We start from the raw sequence: 18846 nt of genomic DNA, 5'->3' as shown, positions 1-18846 counted from the left end.
TGGGCAGCAGAGAGAACAGCTGCATGTTTTATGGAGCCAAAGAGCATGATGTATTTGTGGAATAGTGATCTGTTCATTGTGCTGGAAATACAAAAAAACTCAGGAAGTAACTGCAGTAGGTGAGGCTGGAGCCAGCTTGTGAAGGACCTTGGGTTGTGATAAATAATTTGGATATATCCCCAAAGGCAATGGTGAGCCAAGGGACATTAGATTTCACCTGACTTTTATTTTATGTAAGTGATTTAAAGTAGGGAGAGTAAAACATAAGGACACATATAGCTAATAAGTTTATGTTGGAAATTGTTGTCTGTTTTAGTGGGGGAAATGCAAGGATTCTTTGAATGACTTATTGCGAGCCAGTGTAGAAGGTGGTTTTATGTTGAAAGATTCAGGTTGTAATTGTTTGGCGTTTACTGTTCCTAGGACAGAAACTGCCCACTTTCATCTCCACAGGCCTCTTTTATGACTTAGTTAAATTTTTCTGCTTTATGATCCTTAAATGTTCATGTCACTGAATTTTGCAAAGATGAGGCCCACACAAGAAAAAAATGAATTGAGGTACAGTTGTTCTTAGTTACTGTCTAGGTCCTTACTAACCATCAACCCCTCCCCTCCTCACACAGAGGTCTTTCTAATTTTCTTATTGCAGTTCATCTAATGGACTCTCCTAATCTCCCATCTCCATCCCTTCATCTCCCCAGGGCCTCAGGCAGCATGTGTGGTGCTTGCACTGAAGATGGGACATTTCGTCAGTATGTGCACAAAGCTTCCTCCCGGCGGGTGTGTGACTCCTCAGGTTACTGGACCCCAGAGGAGGCTGTGGGTAAAGTACCATGACTTTTTTTCTTTATACCCTGATGACCACTGAGGATGGGGGTGGAGGTAAAGAGTGGAGTAGTGACATGGTGAGAAAAAGGCAGTGTGAGAGTGTGTGTGTGTGTGTGTGTGTGTGTGTGTGCACGTGCGTGCGCCTGTCTGTGTCTGTCTGTGTGTGTGTTTTACTAGATATCTCCAGAAGCCTTGCAAAAACTGCCTGGTGTTGCTGTGTGAAGAATGTCCCATATGTGCCTAATGTGGAGGCCCCGTGGCTGTGGTGAAGCAGAAATCAGCATGTAGGACAGAAGGATAGAGAAGTCAGCTGAGCTGAGGGTGTGACTTCAGGGTGAGATAGCTGGGGGTGTACTGTTGCGTGTGCCTACTGGTCCTTGGAGCAGCCATGCCATGTGACAGTGTAAGCTGGCCTTACTCCTCTGTATCCGGAGAGTAATAGAGAACACACCGCAGAGAACACTCATGCACTGGCTGAGTGAGCCTGGGTGGGAGAACCAGGTGTTCCACACTGATCGTTCTTGTCTGTGCTATTTTATGAGTCTATTAATCACTGGTACTGGTTGTGCTTTGGATATGATCTGAGCTAGGCTCCAGGACAGGGAAAACGTGTTTTGCTATCTCTTTTTCTGTACCTCCCCTAACTTTTCAAACAGCTGCACATTCACTCACATATGTATATTAATGCCCCTAAGATAAATTACAGCATGAATCTTTTCCCAGTTCAAGTCAGAAAACTGTTGATAGGATTTTAGCACCTCCTGATGAATGGCTTGACTTCTTCTATCATCATCTTTCATGTTCACCTAATCATCATCTTTTTTCTTTGCCTTTAAAATATTTATCAAGACACTAAAAACAAATTAGATGTGTTGGACAAAGTCCTATTTGAATTAATCTGCAGTCTTGATTGTGACAAGAAAATAAAGGAGGATGTTAGTCTAAGAGTCTACAGTATCTGCAAGAAATCGTCCTGGGATGCTCGTCACTCAAGTGACAGGGCTTCAGGGGTAAATCTGGAAGGAGACAATTTACTTGATTGATTGTACATGACTTTTTTCAAATGAGAATTTTCAGGGAAGAATGGAAAATGAGTATAAAATTTACTGCATTAGACTCTAAATAGAGATTCACATTTCATAAAGGGCCATTCTGTGTGTGTGTGTGTGTCAAACAGTTTGTCCTGTGCTGGTGTTTTAATGCTTGTTTGATTCCCTCGCCCTGTACTTTTTACTTTTTTAATTCTATGGGTTCCCCCACCCCTAGAATTTTCTGATAGAGGTAGTTATCTGATAGAGGTAAAAGGAATGAGAAATTCTAGTTTCTAATTCTTGTATTGGGTCTTGAGGCAGGCCAAGTCAACTAGGGTTTCCACTTCATGCTTTAACATGAAGTCATAATAAAAAACTTTCTATCTGGCAGTACTGCCATTAGGTTGGTTTCCAAGGGCCTTTATTCTGCTGGTATTTTGGGCTTAGAATAGTTTTTAGGACTACTAACGTTGGACTTCACTAGGATTAATTCATGAGTGATTAATAAACTAAGTATATATGATTAATAAGAAATACTGGCCTCCCTTTGCTTTGAAAGGGTGAAGAACCAGGTCATATTTAAGATATACACCATAAAAGTAATTGAATCTCTAACAGAGCAGGCACAAACACATGTATTTATAAATATGTTCAAAATGCATTTAATGACATTTAATGAACACTACTTGACCACCAACTATTTTTTTTCTTCATATACTTATCATGTTTATTTTTTTCATTGCACTTATTTACATGCATATGACTTATTTATTTTTGTATTTATTTGCTTTCACTGTCCCCTAGATGTAAACTTCTTTTTTTCCCCGTTTATTTATTTTATTGCATTTTAGGTTTTGGGGTACATGTGAAGAACATGCAAGATTGTTGCATAGGTACACACGTGGCAGTGTGATTTGCTGCCTTCCTCCCCATCACCTACATCTGGCATCTCTCACCTTACTATCTCTCCCCAACTCCCCAACTATTTTCTAAATGCTGCAGGAATTAGAAAACTAAGTCAGACATATTCCCTGCTTAGACATCATCTTCATGGTGAGAACTTTCTGGCTTCATAATCTAAAACAGCTCCCAGCCTCACCTCATAATTCTGTATACCCTTATATTCCTCCACTTGTCTTCATAGATATCATTACTACTTAATAATATACTTTGTATCCCTTTATACATTTATTGTTGCATTATCACTGTATTATAAGATATAGAAAGGCAAGACTTTCCTCCCTCTTGTTCACTCCTCTATTTCTAATACCTAGATTAGTTCTTGATATAAAAGAGGTACACAACCAATTTTTGTTGAATGAATGAATCAACTCATAAGTGAACCAACTCACAATGTAGGCGAAAAGCAATAAAAACTGTAAGATGTAACACACCAAACACACACACAGTTGCACACACATATTTCTGAAATTAATAAAACGTGTGTATATTTCCTGACTGCAGTCTTCCTGCAGCTACCTCCCTGCTCACACATACCTGAACTGAAAGGGAAATAAATTTCAATGTTTGAACTGGTTTTCTCTGGGCTTTGGGACATAATTTATTTTCTAAATTTTGAAGGGCGAAATACTTCTACTTTGGTAAATGTAGATATTTAATTTATCTAGAACATTGTATGTCTGCACTGCCCTTGTAAGGTAGGGGTTAAACATTATCACTTATTTTCTATAAGAGGAAACAAGTATAGAAAGATGTGTGTCACAGCCACTCAGCTAAGGGTGCAGGAGTGTTGACTCTGCTGATTCCTGATTCAACACTCTCTCTTCAACTCCCCTCACATGACAGAAAAGAAAACCATCTTGGGTAGATTATTTCCATGAAGCTGACTTTCATAGATTCGTGATATTTGATTGTTCATCATTACATCTTTTTTTTGGCGACTGAATCTTCATTTTTTGTTCACTCCGTAATATATGTTTATATTTCCTGCCTGCAGTTCCCTGCCTGCTCACACATGCCCAACTGAAAGGGAAATTTCAATATATGGTTTTAAAGTTTGTCTGCCCATTGAAAGGATTGCCAGGGTGGGATCTTAGGGAATGAAAGAAGTTTTGTGAAGAGCACTACAAATATTTCGGTGACAGAGTGAAATCGTTGGTCTTCAGAAGCATTAATTTATAATAAGTTATGAATGGGCTAAGCACATGTAATTCTCTGTTCAAGGACTCTTTAAGAATGTGACTTCTCTGCGTCAGCCTCATATTTCCTCCTAGGATCTGGGTTGTCCCCTTCCCAATTCTTGGCAGGTTTCCTCTTGCTGAGAGCACCATGTACAGAGTTGGGGTAACAAGAGCATAATGCTTTTTACTTTTTTGTTCTTAAAAGGTACTTAAAATCTAACTAGTACTTAAAATCTAACCTGCTAAAATGACCAACTTCTGTAGGAATTCTAAAAGTTCTCTCTGTAGGGAGAAGAACCTACAGAGGAACCTGTAAGAGGTCCTGTAAGAGGAATCTTTTTCTGGCTGCTAAGAGCTACTCATTTTCTGACTTTTAGTGGCTGCTACTGATGTATCTTTCTGCTCATCTCCCCCAGGTCCTCCTGATGTGGATCAGCCCTGCGAGCCGAGCTTGCAGACATGGAGCCCTGAGGTCCACCTGTACCACATGAACATGACGGTCCCCTGCCCCACAGAAGGCTGTAGCCTGGAGCTGCTCTTCCAACACCCGGCCGAAGCTGACACTCTCACCCTGTGGGTCACTTCCTTCATCATGGACTCCTCTCAGGTCCTCTTTGACACAGAGATCTTGCTAGAAAACAATAAGTCTGTGCACCTGGGCCCCATGGACACTTTCTGTGACATCCCACTCACCATCAAACTGCACATGGATGGGAAGGTCTTGGGAGTGAAAGTCTACACCTTTGATGAGCGGATAGAGATTGACGCAGCACTCCTGACTTCTCAGCCCCACAGTCCCCTGTGCTCCGGCTGCAGGCCTGTGAGGTACCAGGTTCTCCGCGATCCCCCATTTGCCAGTGGTTTGCCTACGGTGGTGACACATCCTCACAGGAAGTTCACAGACATGTGAGTTTGGTAACATGACTATGGGGTTTCCTCGGGCTTTGGGGTGTTTTTTTTTTTTTTTTTACTTTTCCCCACTTTTTAATATTTGGCCATGCCTCCAAGTTGGAGGAAAGTTTAGACTCTCGGAGGGGATTTTACTGTAAAGTGGCATGTCTGAGGTAAAAACACTTCTCAGAAAGGGACAAGCGTGTCTGATTGCTGATGCCATCATCATGATTATGGACAAAAGAGGTTAGTGTATGAGATGTTTCAGTTGGACTGAACATAATTGCCACAAATAAGTTGATCAGAATCAGATACATCTGTCTGGTGACAATTTAATTTCTGGTTCTTTGCTTTAGCTGTCTGATCATCTGCCACAGACCCCATAACATTTGGAAGTTATAGTCAATTCTTCGATTGCTACACAAAGAAGCCGAGGCCCAGCAGATGAGACGATACACTCAGTCCCACGACTCATTCATGATATGTTTCATTCATTCCCCTTCTTTCGTTTCCCCCCTGCACCCAACCGACTCTTTTATCTTTCTCTTCCAGCTCTCCTCTTTCCCTTAGTTCTGTCTTCTCTTCCTACATTTAGTGAATTCTGCTATGTTCTGGCACTGCATGCTCAGTGCTGGGGGCACAGACTAGGGCAAGGTCCTTACCTACCAAGAAGTCAGTGTCTGAAGAAGGAAGCTGGTAACTCCAAAGGCAAATTCCTTGACCTCATAGCCTTCTTTGGAGACTGACCTGAGGGCAAAACTTGAGCAAAACTCAGGCAAAACAAAGATTTATCAGAGATGCTGTCAGTTTTCGCTGCATTAGAAATCATCACAAAATGCAGTGGGTTAAAACAACAAACACTATTTCTCATGATTATATAGGTGGGTTGGGTGTTCTCATCTAGACTGACTTGGCTGGAGCTAGATGGCCCAGGATGACCTCACGCACAGCTGAGACAACTGCCATGGCTGGAGAGATGAGGGCCTTTTTCCTCATGGTCTCTCAAGGCCTGGCCTTAGCTTCTTCTCATGGTGGTGGAAGGGTTTCCAGCAGCAGGGAGGGCAAGCCCCCAAATGCTTACACTTTTCAAATCTTTGCTTTATGTTATTCATGATAATGTTCCACTAGCCAAAGGAAGTCACACAGCCATTTTGGATTCAGGGGGTAGCAAAATAAACCCTCCCTTTTGATGAGAGAGGCAGCAAAGTGACATCATAGAGGGGTGCATCTGAGACAGGATAGTCATTTGGCAGTCTACCATAGCTACAAAAAAGGTGGAGAAAAATGTCCGCCTTAAGCTTCATTACATTTTTCTTCCCATATTTGCTCTACTAATTAGAATAGAAGACAGTGAAATCACCAAAAAGCTAATGCAAATGCAAAGGTAGATTTAAAAAGAAAAAGAAAAAAATGTCATTTTAAACTTCTTAAATAAGGCAGTTAGGAAGACATTTGCTATTTAATTTGCTGCACACACACACACACACACACACACACACACACACACACACAGACACTCTTAAGGTCAATAATATCTCATTTCATAGATGAAAAACCTGAGACTTAACTTTGATTTGGTTCAATAGCTAAATAGCAGACTCAGAATTAAAATTCAATTTTTCAACTGGATCTCATTTTGATTCTCTTGCTTCAGTAACACTCTGCCTTTCACAAACTCAGATCCTGGAAGGCTTGGGCTACCTGCCGCTGAATTTTTCCTCAAGAAAAGTAAACACATGCTGATGTTTCCATCCATTCCTTTAGCAGTCACAGAAAAGCGTGAAGCTTTTATGCATGGCTGGACAAGCAGTCTGACAGAAACCATCCTGTGAAGGAAAACTGTCAGCATTGATTAAGATGTAAAACTGGTTTTGCTTTAGAAATACCTGGCATTCCCATGAGAGGTTTGCTTCCCCAGGGGATGTGGGGGTAACTAATTTGGAAATTGAAAATCCTTTAATATCTAAGTTTCTTTTCAACTAAAATACTTAAAAGCCAGCACAGAGGTTTTCAAAGGTATTTTGGAAACCCTGAGACATTTCCTGGTTGTTGGTTGCTGCATCGATGAGGGAGTGGAAGCTTTGTGGGTGAGTTGAGAAGTCTGTTAAAAAGAGAACCATGGTAGAGTATTTATGGCAGCGACTCACGGTAATCCAAACAACCCGCTGAGATCCTGTTTCGCTAAGTGTAACTCGCATTCTAGCTTGACTTTGGTGGTAGTTTTCCAACTAGGGTAGGCACTGGGCAAAGTTAAGATGAAGACAGAGTTTGTCTTTGGGACCAGAAGCTCCCCTTCTTGAGCCCATTTCCTCTTCTAAGTGTCCTGCCTTTCATACTCACCACACAATCAGCGTACCCAGGCTCTAGAGAGAGGCTGACAAGCTCCTTCCATCCCTAGGGTCAATTGATACAACTCCATTCCTGATACCTACACACTTTAATAGGTTTGGAGGTGGGGAGTTGTTTAATGCATTTCTAATTGTGGAACTTCTTGCATCCTCCAAATTGTGACAAAAGGTGTTCCTTCCTTCTTTCATGAGACAGTTGATCTTACTCCTAAGGATTCAGTCTCCTCAGGACAAGAATTCTCTTGAGAGAAAACTATGATTGCAGACCCATAAGGGGGCCTTCCTGAGAGCAGCTTTCATCTCCAGTTTCTTTGATTACTTTGATGATACAGAAGACTGGTTTTTAAATTTGCATGTGTGTATGTGTGTGTTAACATGGTAAAAATGCACTTGAAATACTATCCTCCTAGATTGACTAGGACTGTTAAGTTCAGTGTTAACACAGCAGGCATTTACTGCGCATTTACTCTGTGCAATGCACAGATACAGAAATAAATATGGTTTCAAACCTTCTGGCGCTCGGTGAGATCTTTGTTTTAGACAAAGCTCCTGATCTTTGTTTTAGACAACGCAGCATATGTTTAACCTTTATGTTTCCCGTGTTATTTCCCTTCAACTTCTGCAAACCATCAACGAAGGACTCAGGGCATGCCTCACTTTGTGGCTGTAGTGGTCACAAATCCTTTGGTTTTCACAGGGAAGTCACACCTGGGCAGATGTATCAGTACCAAGTTCTAGCCGAAGCTGGAGGAGAACTGGGAGAAGCTTCACCTCCTCTGAACCACATCCACGGAGCTCCTTATTGTGGAGATGGGAAGGTGTCAGAGTGAGTATTTGTGTGTGTGTGTGTGTGTGTGTGTGTGTGTGTGTCGCGTGCGTGCGCATGTGTGACCAGGAGCATTGCACTCTGAACAGAAGTTTCAGGAGTTTGACTTGTTCTGGAAATGTAGAGAGTAAGGCATCATTTGATTCTAGTGTTGAAATTCTAAAATCTGGGACTTGGTTGTGTCAGGTCTTGATATCTGGCATCTCTAACATAGTTACAGAGGGACCCACTTTTACTTATAGCTAACCTCAGAGTATTAAGGTATTGAGGCTGATTCTCTGGGGGCTCCTTTTATGGCCTTAGCAAGTAACTACTGGATAGTGATTCAGGAAAGAAAGTTTTGCAGAAGAAGGCTACTCATCAAATGATGCTGAAAGAGGATCTCTTTTGAACAAATGGCCTATTCTACTAACTAGTTGTGTGATCTGAGGAAATGTAGTATAGCTTTCGGATCTTCAGTTTCTGATGTAACCCTTAGTAGAACCGATAACAATATGATTTCCAGCTATTCTGTAAGCATCACCAAGGTAGAAATGGAATCACCCTTTCTGTTTTTTAACATACCATGTTACTTTTCCTATTGCCCTTTTGTAATAGTATCATAGAGGACTAATTAATTCATTCTGGTTTACCTGTGACTTCCCCAGTTTTAGTACTAAAAACACCAAGTCCCAGGAAATCCTGGACAGTTGATTGCCCTACATCAACCTAAACTTAATGCTCGTCTAGCCTTATTTGTTAATTATTAAAACTGCTGGGATGAGGAGGCTGGAAGCCAGACACTGTGATTTATCTTTTATTTCACATCCTGATAAGATGGGTTATTTTTATTTTCTTAGACCAGGTAAAATATATTGTATCTTTAAGCCCTAATGGGAATCAGTTCTGTAGCCTTTCTTGGGATTCTGTCCCATCATTTAGCAGTTGTAAACATTGTTTATGTCCCCAGTCTTCTAAGATCCCGAAACTATAGTAAGTCTAATCCTTGTCATAGAAGCATAAGCCCTAAAATGTTTCCAGCCCTCGATAATATGTGAAAGCCATTGAGGTCACCTCAATCTTGCTCATGTGCTGTCCCTTGCCACCTAACTCAGCCTCAGCCTGCCACCGCACCCCCTTCATTTCAAATCATATTTCTCCCTGGGATTCCTCACATTGCAGAGGACAAGTCCACTTGATACTGTTGTTGTTTTCTCTGTTTTGGTTGCTTCATTTTCAACCTGCAGCCCACCAGTTAATGTAGACTGCATGTTAAACACTCTGCCTCCTGCCCTAGTGTCTTCTAAGGCAGCTGTCTGATGGTGGCCACCCTGCAGACCCAGGGTGCCATTTCTGCCTAGAGGATGCCGGGCCGAAAAAGGTGGAGGGGTTTTTTCCTACCTTGATGTTGCACTGCTTGACTAGTGAGTCTCACATTGTTCCTTGAACCTTGTGCCCATATTTTCTTCTCTGCGTAACTAGCACTTCCGTCCAATGGGAAGGTATGTCTGAACTCCGAATCTGGCTTATCTGAAGGCCCCACGTTACACATAAAATGAGAGAGATCCATACCAATCATTCGATCACTTGGATATCACTTGTCAGTAGAACCATCAAAACAAGTACAATGCAGGGCCCTGAAATTATAAACAGTATTCATACAGAAGTTAATTAATTTATAGGAGCCACCAACCACCGGTGACTCTTTTTGCCTTTGAAATATGGTAAATGCAACTAAAAAACTGAATACTTCATTGTATTTAAGTTTAAGTAATTTAGTTTAAAAGACAAAACTCAATTTGGTTATTGGAAAATATTCAAGTGTATTTGGAACAACTTGGGCAGGTAAATCTACTTCAACTATAAATTTAATAAAATCTAAATACAGATCAAATAGTTGAATTCAGATGTATTGTAAGTGAAAAATACACACTATATTTCATAGACAGTATGCAAAAATAATGTAACATGCCTCATTTTATACGATTGTACATTGAAATAATATTTTGAATATCTTGACTTAGATAAAATATATTATTAAAGCTAATTTTATCAGATTCTTTTTACTTTCTAAATGAATTCTAGAAAAATTTAAAATGTGACTTTCATTACATTTCTGTTGGACAGCATGGCACAAGATGATACATAGCATGGTTATATTGATAGTTTAGATTATCTTCAAAATGAAAATATAAAGTTGCCGACCTCCAAGATTATTCCTAGACCCCTTGTAGAAAAACACAGATGAAGGTTATTTCTCTATAAACAGCACATTAAGGCATAAAGTATTTGGAGACTTCTTGGATATAGCACACATTTAATTAGATCTCCAGTACAGTCCCTTTTCATTGAACTGCATTACATTTATGTAAAAAATGATTTGAAGTTTCCTTAATTTTTTCAATTATGTTGTTTTTCTATCCCTTTTAACCTTTCTCCGTTTCCAACTTGCCATTTAAAGTATGATTACTATATCACTGTATTCATAGCATATATTCAATTCATTTTAAACCATTCTCGTTTATAATTATTTAATCTTTCATTCATCCTTGTGAGATATACTTCAAACAATAGATTGGAGCTATTTGTGATGTCCAGGATCTGAAAACACTTTAACATTCCAAATCCTTTGTCTACTGAGTTAAAATATATGTCCATTTTGAGCATAAAAAAAGTCAAGGAGAAAAAATGGTAACCCTCATCCATTTTGCAATAGCCAAATGTTGGTTCTTTTATAGGAGCATCAACCCAAACTTACATATTTTATTTCCGTAAATTGCTTCATGTTCCTTTCACTATAAACTAACCCCCTCACCTCAATTTAAATGTTGTCATCGGTTGTATTTGCATTTGAGGTTGGAAACAAAAACATTTTTCTCTTAGCATGTGTTTCTTCCCTGCAATATATGATAGCTGTCACCAGGTGGTAGTAGGGAGTAAAGACAGGGCCCTAAGCCCTAGAGATGCCCTAGACTGAGAGATGGCCCCAGGGGGCTGCTTAAGTCTCTGGGTATATAAATAGGAGATTAATTACTAGAAAATCCTAATTTTTATAACCACTGCACCTTTATGTAACAAAACAATGAAAACATAAAGAAATATCATATAAAAATAAATAGAAAATGAAACCACGCAGACAGGCAGGCTTTCTTCTTACCATCATCAGCTATTTTAAGCCTTTATTCATTACAGGGCTGGCAGGGCTTTGCTAAGCTTAAGACCCTCTTTCAGAAACACTGTCAGGCTCTGATTGATCTCCTAGATGTTTCAGAGACATGAGCTACTTGACTTCCAGGAACTCCCACAACCCACTGGACATGCCAGTCAACAATCATTGCTTAAATTGTATATACTTTAGATATCCACATGTTTGTTTCTATTTTCTGTAAAAACATTATTTTAGCTCCTACTTTTTTCCAACTTGCACTTTTTAATATATACTGAGAAATTGTAAGAATTTTAAATGATGATAGCTAAACAAGAAAAATTATTTTAGGTGTGTTATATATGCATGTATATTTTACCTTTCAGGAACCTGGGAGAAGAGTGTGATGATGGAGACCTCGTGAGCGGAGATGGCTGCTCCAAGGCGTGTAAGCTGGAGGAAGGTTTCAACTGTGTAGGTAGGTTCAGGAGTTCCAGTGTAAGATTGTGTCCTACTTTTAGAGGTGTATTATTTTGTGAGTTCTTGATATCCTGAACATCTTGCTTAGTGATATTAATAACAACATTTGATATGTCCCTTGTATACCAGGCATGATTTGTTTCACAGGTATTATCTCATTCAATCCTTAGAATAACTATGGAGAAACCAAAGTGAGGCACAGAACTTAAATAATTTGATTTCATTTATGCAGCTAGAAGTGGTAAAGTTAGCATTTGAACTGAGGAAGTACAGCTCAAGAATCTGCATGTTAGACCATTATGTTATACTGCTTCCTATTTAACGTTACCAAGGGGTCCTCCAGGGTAACGCCAATATGTCAGGTAAGTGGCACAATCATATGGACTCTACATTCAAATTAGGGTAAGGAAACATTCTAAGTCAAAGTGAATGCAAGACATCTTTTGGTCACTGTTTAATATATTCAATCATGAAGAATAACAGAGGATCCTAACATATTTTGGCCTTGGAGAATCACTGGTAATAAATTTTAACTTTGATTCTAGAGTATAAGGTGCTTTTTACTCTAGACTCTTGCCACTCCGGGAAGGCAGTCTACAACACTTTTCCAATTCTGATTAAAGCAATCATCAACAAGTTTCTTAGATGCAGATTACTTTCCATTGCCATCTGCATACATTGCAATGATTTGGTGGAGCATAACCACACATTGAAGTTATTTTAAATAGCGGTGCATTTAAAAATATTTTAATGTCTTGAATCTTAAGGTAAAGTAGAATGTGATTATAATTATGTATAATTTATTAAAGTGTTAAGTACTATAAGGAATATACAAATGTCCCTGCTCTCCAGAGCCAGACATGAATCATAGAATGTTGGTGGTCCTGCCTCCATAAATTCATCCATCCATTCATTTGAAAAAGGCCCATGTATACCACGTGTTCAGTGGTACCATGTATTCTGTGCATGTTATGTGCCATGGGTCTGATAAAGCCCCTGATCCTTTCATGAGTACAAATTTAGCAGCAACTTAGAGTACAGTTCCTCTCTCTTACAGAAATGCCTCCTACCAAAGCGTGAGAGATGCGTTTCTAGCTTCTGCTTACATAATTCTAGCAGTGAAGAATGCACCTTGAAACAGACCATTCTGTTTACAAATGTCCTTATCTGTTGTAAAATTCTTTCCCTTTTTTCCAGTTTGGAAACTGAGGCTCAGAACACTTTAGTGACTCATCTAAGGCCATACAATGAAATCTTTGCAGAGCCACCCCTGGAACTCACTTTCCTCGTGCTTAATCAAGTGCGTTTTCCTTGCTATGAAACTACAGAGAATATATACAGAAGATTTTTTTTTGTTTTATTTGACTACTATTCAGATATTTGAAATACCTCCCCATTATTCTCCTTTCCAATCCAAACATCCCCTCATGTCATTAGGTTTCCAGACCCTTTCTTATTTACCCCAAACTGGCATGCTTCATGTGGTCAGTGCCCAGAAGGGAATCCAATACTCCAGATGTGGTCTGGCTCTGCAGAATGCACCGAACCGATTACCTCCCTCTTCTGTACACAAGTATTTGTTAACACAACCTCTGTTAGCATTATTTCTTTTTGGTGGCCACATAGTGGTCTCATATTAAATACAATATATATTCTCCAAACACTGAACTTCCCTCAGTACAGCTCAAGTCTTATTTAACTTAATTAAGCAGACCTTATTTTGTGTCTATCACATTTGATCTCATAAAGTTTAGCTATTTCCTTCAACTCCAGTAAGACTATATTTAAATTGTTTAACTATATTTAAATACTATACTTAAGATCATATTTAAATTATTTACAGGGTAAGGATAAATGATATATTCCAGCATTTACCATTTTTTTCAGTGAGTCATAAGTTCATCATATGCTAAGCACGTAGCTATATCCTATCATTTCTCAAAAGATTAGGTTTGAAGGAACCATTGTGAAATATATTTTTAAAGTATTTATTTGGCTATTTTCAGATGAATTTGAAAGAAACACAGACAAAAATTTTAAGTCCTGTGCTCAAAAGAATAGAGACAAGAAGTAAGAAGTAGTTACTGGCTTATAAGTAGAAAAACAGAACAGGAGAAAACTGTATGCACACATAAAGAGAGAGAGAAAGAGAAAGATGGAGAGAGAGAGAGAGAGAGAGAGAGAGAGATGGAGAGATTGAGAGATCTCATGGGAAAGTCATTCCAAAAACACATACATTAGCTTGGAGGAGTTTTGAGTAAGTTTGATGAAATGCAGGAGTTGAAAGCCCAAAATAGATTTTCAACCAAGTCCTGTGGACAGTGGCTTATATCTGACAAGTAGAGATAGATTTACCACAGAACTCTTAGAGGAAATTGTTAAGAGAATAATTAATAACTGTATGTTGATGGACAGCTGACAAATTACTGGAATAGCCCTGTGGCAGCGGTATGAAGAATTTAACATAAAAAAGGAAATAGTAACAGTAAACGTTAGTAATGGTCTTATTGAATACATAGATAGGTATTGTTATTTTGACTCTTAATCTTACTTTCATGTCCTATTTTTTTAAGTAGAAAATGGAAATTTGCTACTTGAATCATGTCATTAATATTAATTGTCTCATATTTTGGTTAAAAAATGCAACAGAACTTAAATGGCTTTGTGTTTCTCAGCTGTCTACATTTCAAGGAAGGATGCCTATGTATCTATAAAGAGCCAATGCCATTCTCTTACTAGGAGTTATCAGCAAGAACAGAACTTGTCCAGTGCATATCAGCTGGTTTTATAACCTCAATATATTTTCTCAGATGTTTATTTCTCACCTGTTTCCTTTTGAAGACAGCCCTTCTGTCTTAGATTGAGGCAGTGTGGAGTAATAGCTGCTGAACCTGCATTCTGGTTCTTGGATTTAACCCTGACTCAAATTCATGCTCTATTACTTATCATTCAAGGGTCCTTTACAAATTTGCATAAAATCATCGAGACTCAGGTTTCCTATCATAAAAGAAACAAAAACCCTCACAGGGTTATCCTAAGACTAAAAAAATAATAACATATATGTAACCATTATAAACCTGGAGCCTATATTGTCCAATTTAAGAGCAGTTATGCAGTTGAAGAAACATAATTAAGCAGCAAAAAGTGATTGAGAACAACCTCCCCTAATACTTTAATATTTTAAAAACTATGAAAAAGATTCAAATATATAATACATCATAGCATTTATTTAGAGTTGCTTTCTTCTTTTACCTGCCTATCATGTATCTCTGGTTTCCCCTAAATATCTTGCTCAACTATTACTTAAAATTTCTTTCCACACCCGGCATACAGCTGCTTTATTTCTCTCTGTTCTTTCTCCTCTAATCCCAACACTTTTTGTACTTTTATGATGTAGATGGATTCTACCTCTCTCCAAATGAGAAAGAATCCTCCTTCTTTAGGGATTTGTGGGGTGTATGTATGTGTATTTGTGTGTTTGAGGTAGGCATTAGACTGGCAGACAATGCAGAATTCTCTTCAGTGGGCTGGAGAAGAAATGTTGTGGATATTCCCATGTTCATTTTTTTTCATGACACCTATGAAAACACTCTTTCTGTGTTATACAATATTTCTTGGCAGGAGAGCCAAGCCTTTGCTACATGTATAAGGGAGACGGCATATGTGAACCTTTTGAGAGAAAAACCAGCATTGTGGACTGTGGCATCTACACTCCCAAAGGATACTTGGATCAGTGGGCTGCCCAGGCTTACTCCTCTTATGAAGATAAGGAGAAGTGTCCTGTTTCCTTGGTAACTGGAGAACCTTATTCCCTGGTAAGTTAAGCCAGATGAATAGAGTCGAGGCTGCAGAAAATTGTTAAATGACTCCCCCTATGCTTACACTTGGGCTCTGTGTTTGGATAATTTTATTTTAAAAGAAGGAAAAGAAGAAGTGAGGAGTTAGAAGGCCTAGGCAACATTACTGGATCAGCCAGCATTGCTATTATAATTACATGACGTTGGACAAGTCATTTTACCTGTCTGGGTCCCAGTTTTCTCACATGGAAAATGGGTATAGTAACACCTTTCGCAGTGTTCAGTGGTTTGTTACAATGATCAAATGAGCTTTCAAATATGTATTAGAGATCAAAGTATAACTTGATTTTTAAAAGTTTTATTATTGAAGAAACCCTAGAGTTTTTGCTAGAAGTAAATCCTCAGGTGTACAATTTTTTCTGAATATCCACCTAAAGAGATAGAAGATCCTCTGAAAGATCTAAAATGGTATATCAATGACATCTATGAGATATAGTTGAAGACGGAAAAGAAGATTAAAGGCTCACGACTCTTGGGAATCATTCTAGATACTTCAATAGTATCTAGAAAATAAACTCTTCCATTTATTAGAATAGGCAATACAGTGCTTTCACAGAAGCGAGATTTAGCCTTTTAGGTAATTTAGGCCAGAATGAAAGACTAGGATTTTATACTTGAGAAGACATCTTTGAAGAGATTGAGGAGCAAGCTCAGGTTGGTGCTGCAGTTCAAGGATTTCATCCAGGAACCAGGGTCTTCTAGATTCCAGCTCTTTCATGCGTGGACACAGCCTTCTTCCTCCTGCTCAAAACATGGCTGCAGTTCTCCTAGGCATGAAGTCAGCATTTCAAGGAAGGAGGGGGCAGACCAAAGGGAAATAGATGCATGCCAGCTGAGTCTTTCCCTTTTTATTGGTATAGTGATAACTTTTCTGGAAGTTCAACACTAAACTTCTATCCACCTCTTATGGGCCAGATCCAGGCCACTTCATCACCTTTAGTTGTAAGGAACCCTAAGGAGATGAGCATTTATAACCAGATACACTGTCGCCTTGAACAAAATTGGAGTTTGTTAATAAAAAAGTAAGGGCGAAATAGATACCAGTCGGCAACTAGCCATTGCTGCCACACTCTCTCAGCCTAATTCTGTCATCTTTCTCCCTCAAGTCTTGGCGTCCGATAACAGAATCCAGGGAAGTTGGGAGATTCTGAGGTAATGACCACTCTCTGAAGTGGCTTTTGGTCTAGGCTGTCTGTCTTCCCTAAGTGAAGTGGGAGAAATTTCCTGGAGTTTCACTTCTCTGGCTCCTTTATTTAGCTGAATCCTCAGTGGTTCCCCACCTCAGTAGCCTCACTTTTGGGGCCAGTAGATGCTGCTTGGTAAGGGCTTCATCATCACGCAGACAGACTTCCCTGGCTGTTCCTTGGGGCAGTTACCTGAAATATGCCAGGACTATTTGTAAGCACCCAGTGGGCAAGACCCCTGGGCTGATGATAAGCTGAGAGATGTGCATGTTTTTCTACCCTGGCAAGTTATATCTTGATGTTAAAGAGAGCTGAGAAATTCTTCAAGGTTGAGAAAAGTTTTCTGCCAATAATGTGATTATTAGGCATTCAGAAAAAGAGAAAAACTTTGCTTTGAGCTGGAGAGTTTCATTGTCTTTACTTCTCTCTCCACACTCCAGACTTCAAATTGTTGGTTGAAATTGTATTTCAGATTTGCAAATCATACCATCCAGATTTACCCAACTACCGTCCCCTAACTGGCTGGTTTCCCTGTGTTGCCAGTGAAAATGAAACTCAGGATGACAGGAATGAGCCAGAAGGTAGCCTGAAGAAAGAGGATGCAGTTTGGCTCAAAGTAAGTGGCTCAAATGCATTTGGATGACTTGTCATAAAGTTTTCTTTTGTTATCTCACAGTGTTTATATTTTGAGTTTATTTTCACCTCTCTGAATTGTGGACTTCTTTCTATTAATGTATGAGTATAATCAGTTATCAAAGTGTTAACATACACACAGAAAAGTGCAAAAATCAGACATGCACAGCTCAGTGAATTGTTGCAAAGTGAACTTCCTTTCTAATCACAACATAGATCAAGAAATAGGACATTCACATCACCACCCCCCAAAAGGCTCTCTCATGTCCCCTCTTAGTTATCACCCCACTGAGGTAGATACTATTTTTATTTCTATCATCATAGATTAGTTATGTCTGTTGTTGAAATTTGTGTGAAAACACTTTACAGTATGTACTCTTTGCTACTGATTCTTTCTTATTTGGCATTATATTTGTGGGATTCATTCATGCTCCTTTACTTAGCAGTAGCATTCATTTTCATTGTGGTATAAGCATTGCAGTGTATGAATATACCACCATATATTTAACCATTCTAATATTGATGAATATTTGGATTATTTCTGGTTTTTCTCTGTTATGCTATTATAAGTCATTGTGCTATAAGCATTTCTGTACATTTTTGTGGTGAATGTGTATAAACAGATGGGTATATTTGGAACTGCCAGATCGCAAGTAGGCCAGCTTTGGTAAATAATCCCAAATAATTTTCCACAGTGGTTGTACTAATTTATACTCCCACCAGATGTTTTGAGTGTTTCAAATGTTTCACATTTTCATCAACATTTGGTATTTATGTCTCCATTTTAATGTTTTGTGGGACATGTAAAGGTATTGCCGTGTGGTTTCAGTTTGCATCTGCGTGATGACTGATGAGATTGGGAGTCTTTCAAATGTATATCAGATATTCATACATATTTTTTAAGGACATAGTCAAGTCTTTTGCTCAATTATCCACTGAGTTGTCTGCCATTTTCTTCATAATTTATATTATTTCATTATAATTGTATCCATGTAAATTTTTTCAGTAATATGCTCTTTCATATCTTCAACCAACACTATGGCTAATTTCTTGCTCTTAAACACATCTTTAGATGAATTGAAGTTCTATTCTTTTTTTTGTTTGTTTGTTTTTTAAGAGACAGGGTTTTACTCAGTTTTCCAGGCTAGAATGCAATGGTGCCATCATAGCTTACTATAGCCTTGAACTTCTGGGCTCAAGAGAGCCTCCTACCTCAGCCTCCCAAGTAGCTAGGACAACATTGCTTGCCACTACACCCAGCTAATTTTTAAACTGTATGTAGAGATGGAGTCTAGAAAAGGCACCAACTCCTGCCAGTATCTAACATCAAACTCAAGTTAACCAAATTGTCGTCTTTAAACCTGGGCAAAGGAAATAATCAAACCGCTTTCATGATACACAGGGGCAAGCTTATATTCACTTAATAATTTTGCCTTTACCTAAATTAATACAATTTTATTATGTTCCTTAATACCAAATAATTTAAATGTTTAGCTACCTGTG

General features: G+C 38.8%; 1 protein-coding gene across 2 annotated transcripts in view; it reads left to right on the top strand.

Annotated features, from left to right (window-relative positions):
• The window catches only part of PAPPA2 (pappalysin 2), a 280840-nt gene that overhangs the window by 132406 nt on the left and 129588 nt on the right, over window positions 1-18846 (top strand). For both annotated transcript variants that reach the window (XM_032291320.1, XM_032291319.1), the window contains 6 exons: window positions 702-823; window positions 4417-4906; window positions 7937-8065; window positions 11576-11667; window positions 15291-15484; window positions 17183-17326. In XM_032291320.1, the coding sequence (XP_032147211.1) occupies window positions 702-823; window positions 4417-4906; window positions 7937-8065; window positions 11576-11667; window positions 15291-15484; window positions 17183-17326 (1171 nt within the window). The remainder of the gene's footprint in view (window positions 1-701; window positions 824-4416; window positions 4907-7936; window positions 8066-11575; window positions 11668-15290; window positions 15485-17182; window positions 17327-18846) is intronic.

This window comes from Sapajus apella, unplaced genomic scaffold, assembly GCF_009761245.1.
Source record: "Sapajus apella isolate SASKATOON/1434 unplaced genomic scaffold, GSC_monkey_1.0 scaffold25, whole genome shotgun sequence".
Taxonomy (NCBI): Eukaryota; Metazoa; Chordata; class Mammalia; order Primates; family Cebidae; genus Sapajus; species Sapajus apella.
The sequence above is the reverse complement of the archived record's forward strand: the minus strand, read 5'-3'. Positions and strand labels throughout refer to the sequence as shown.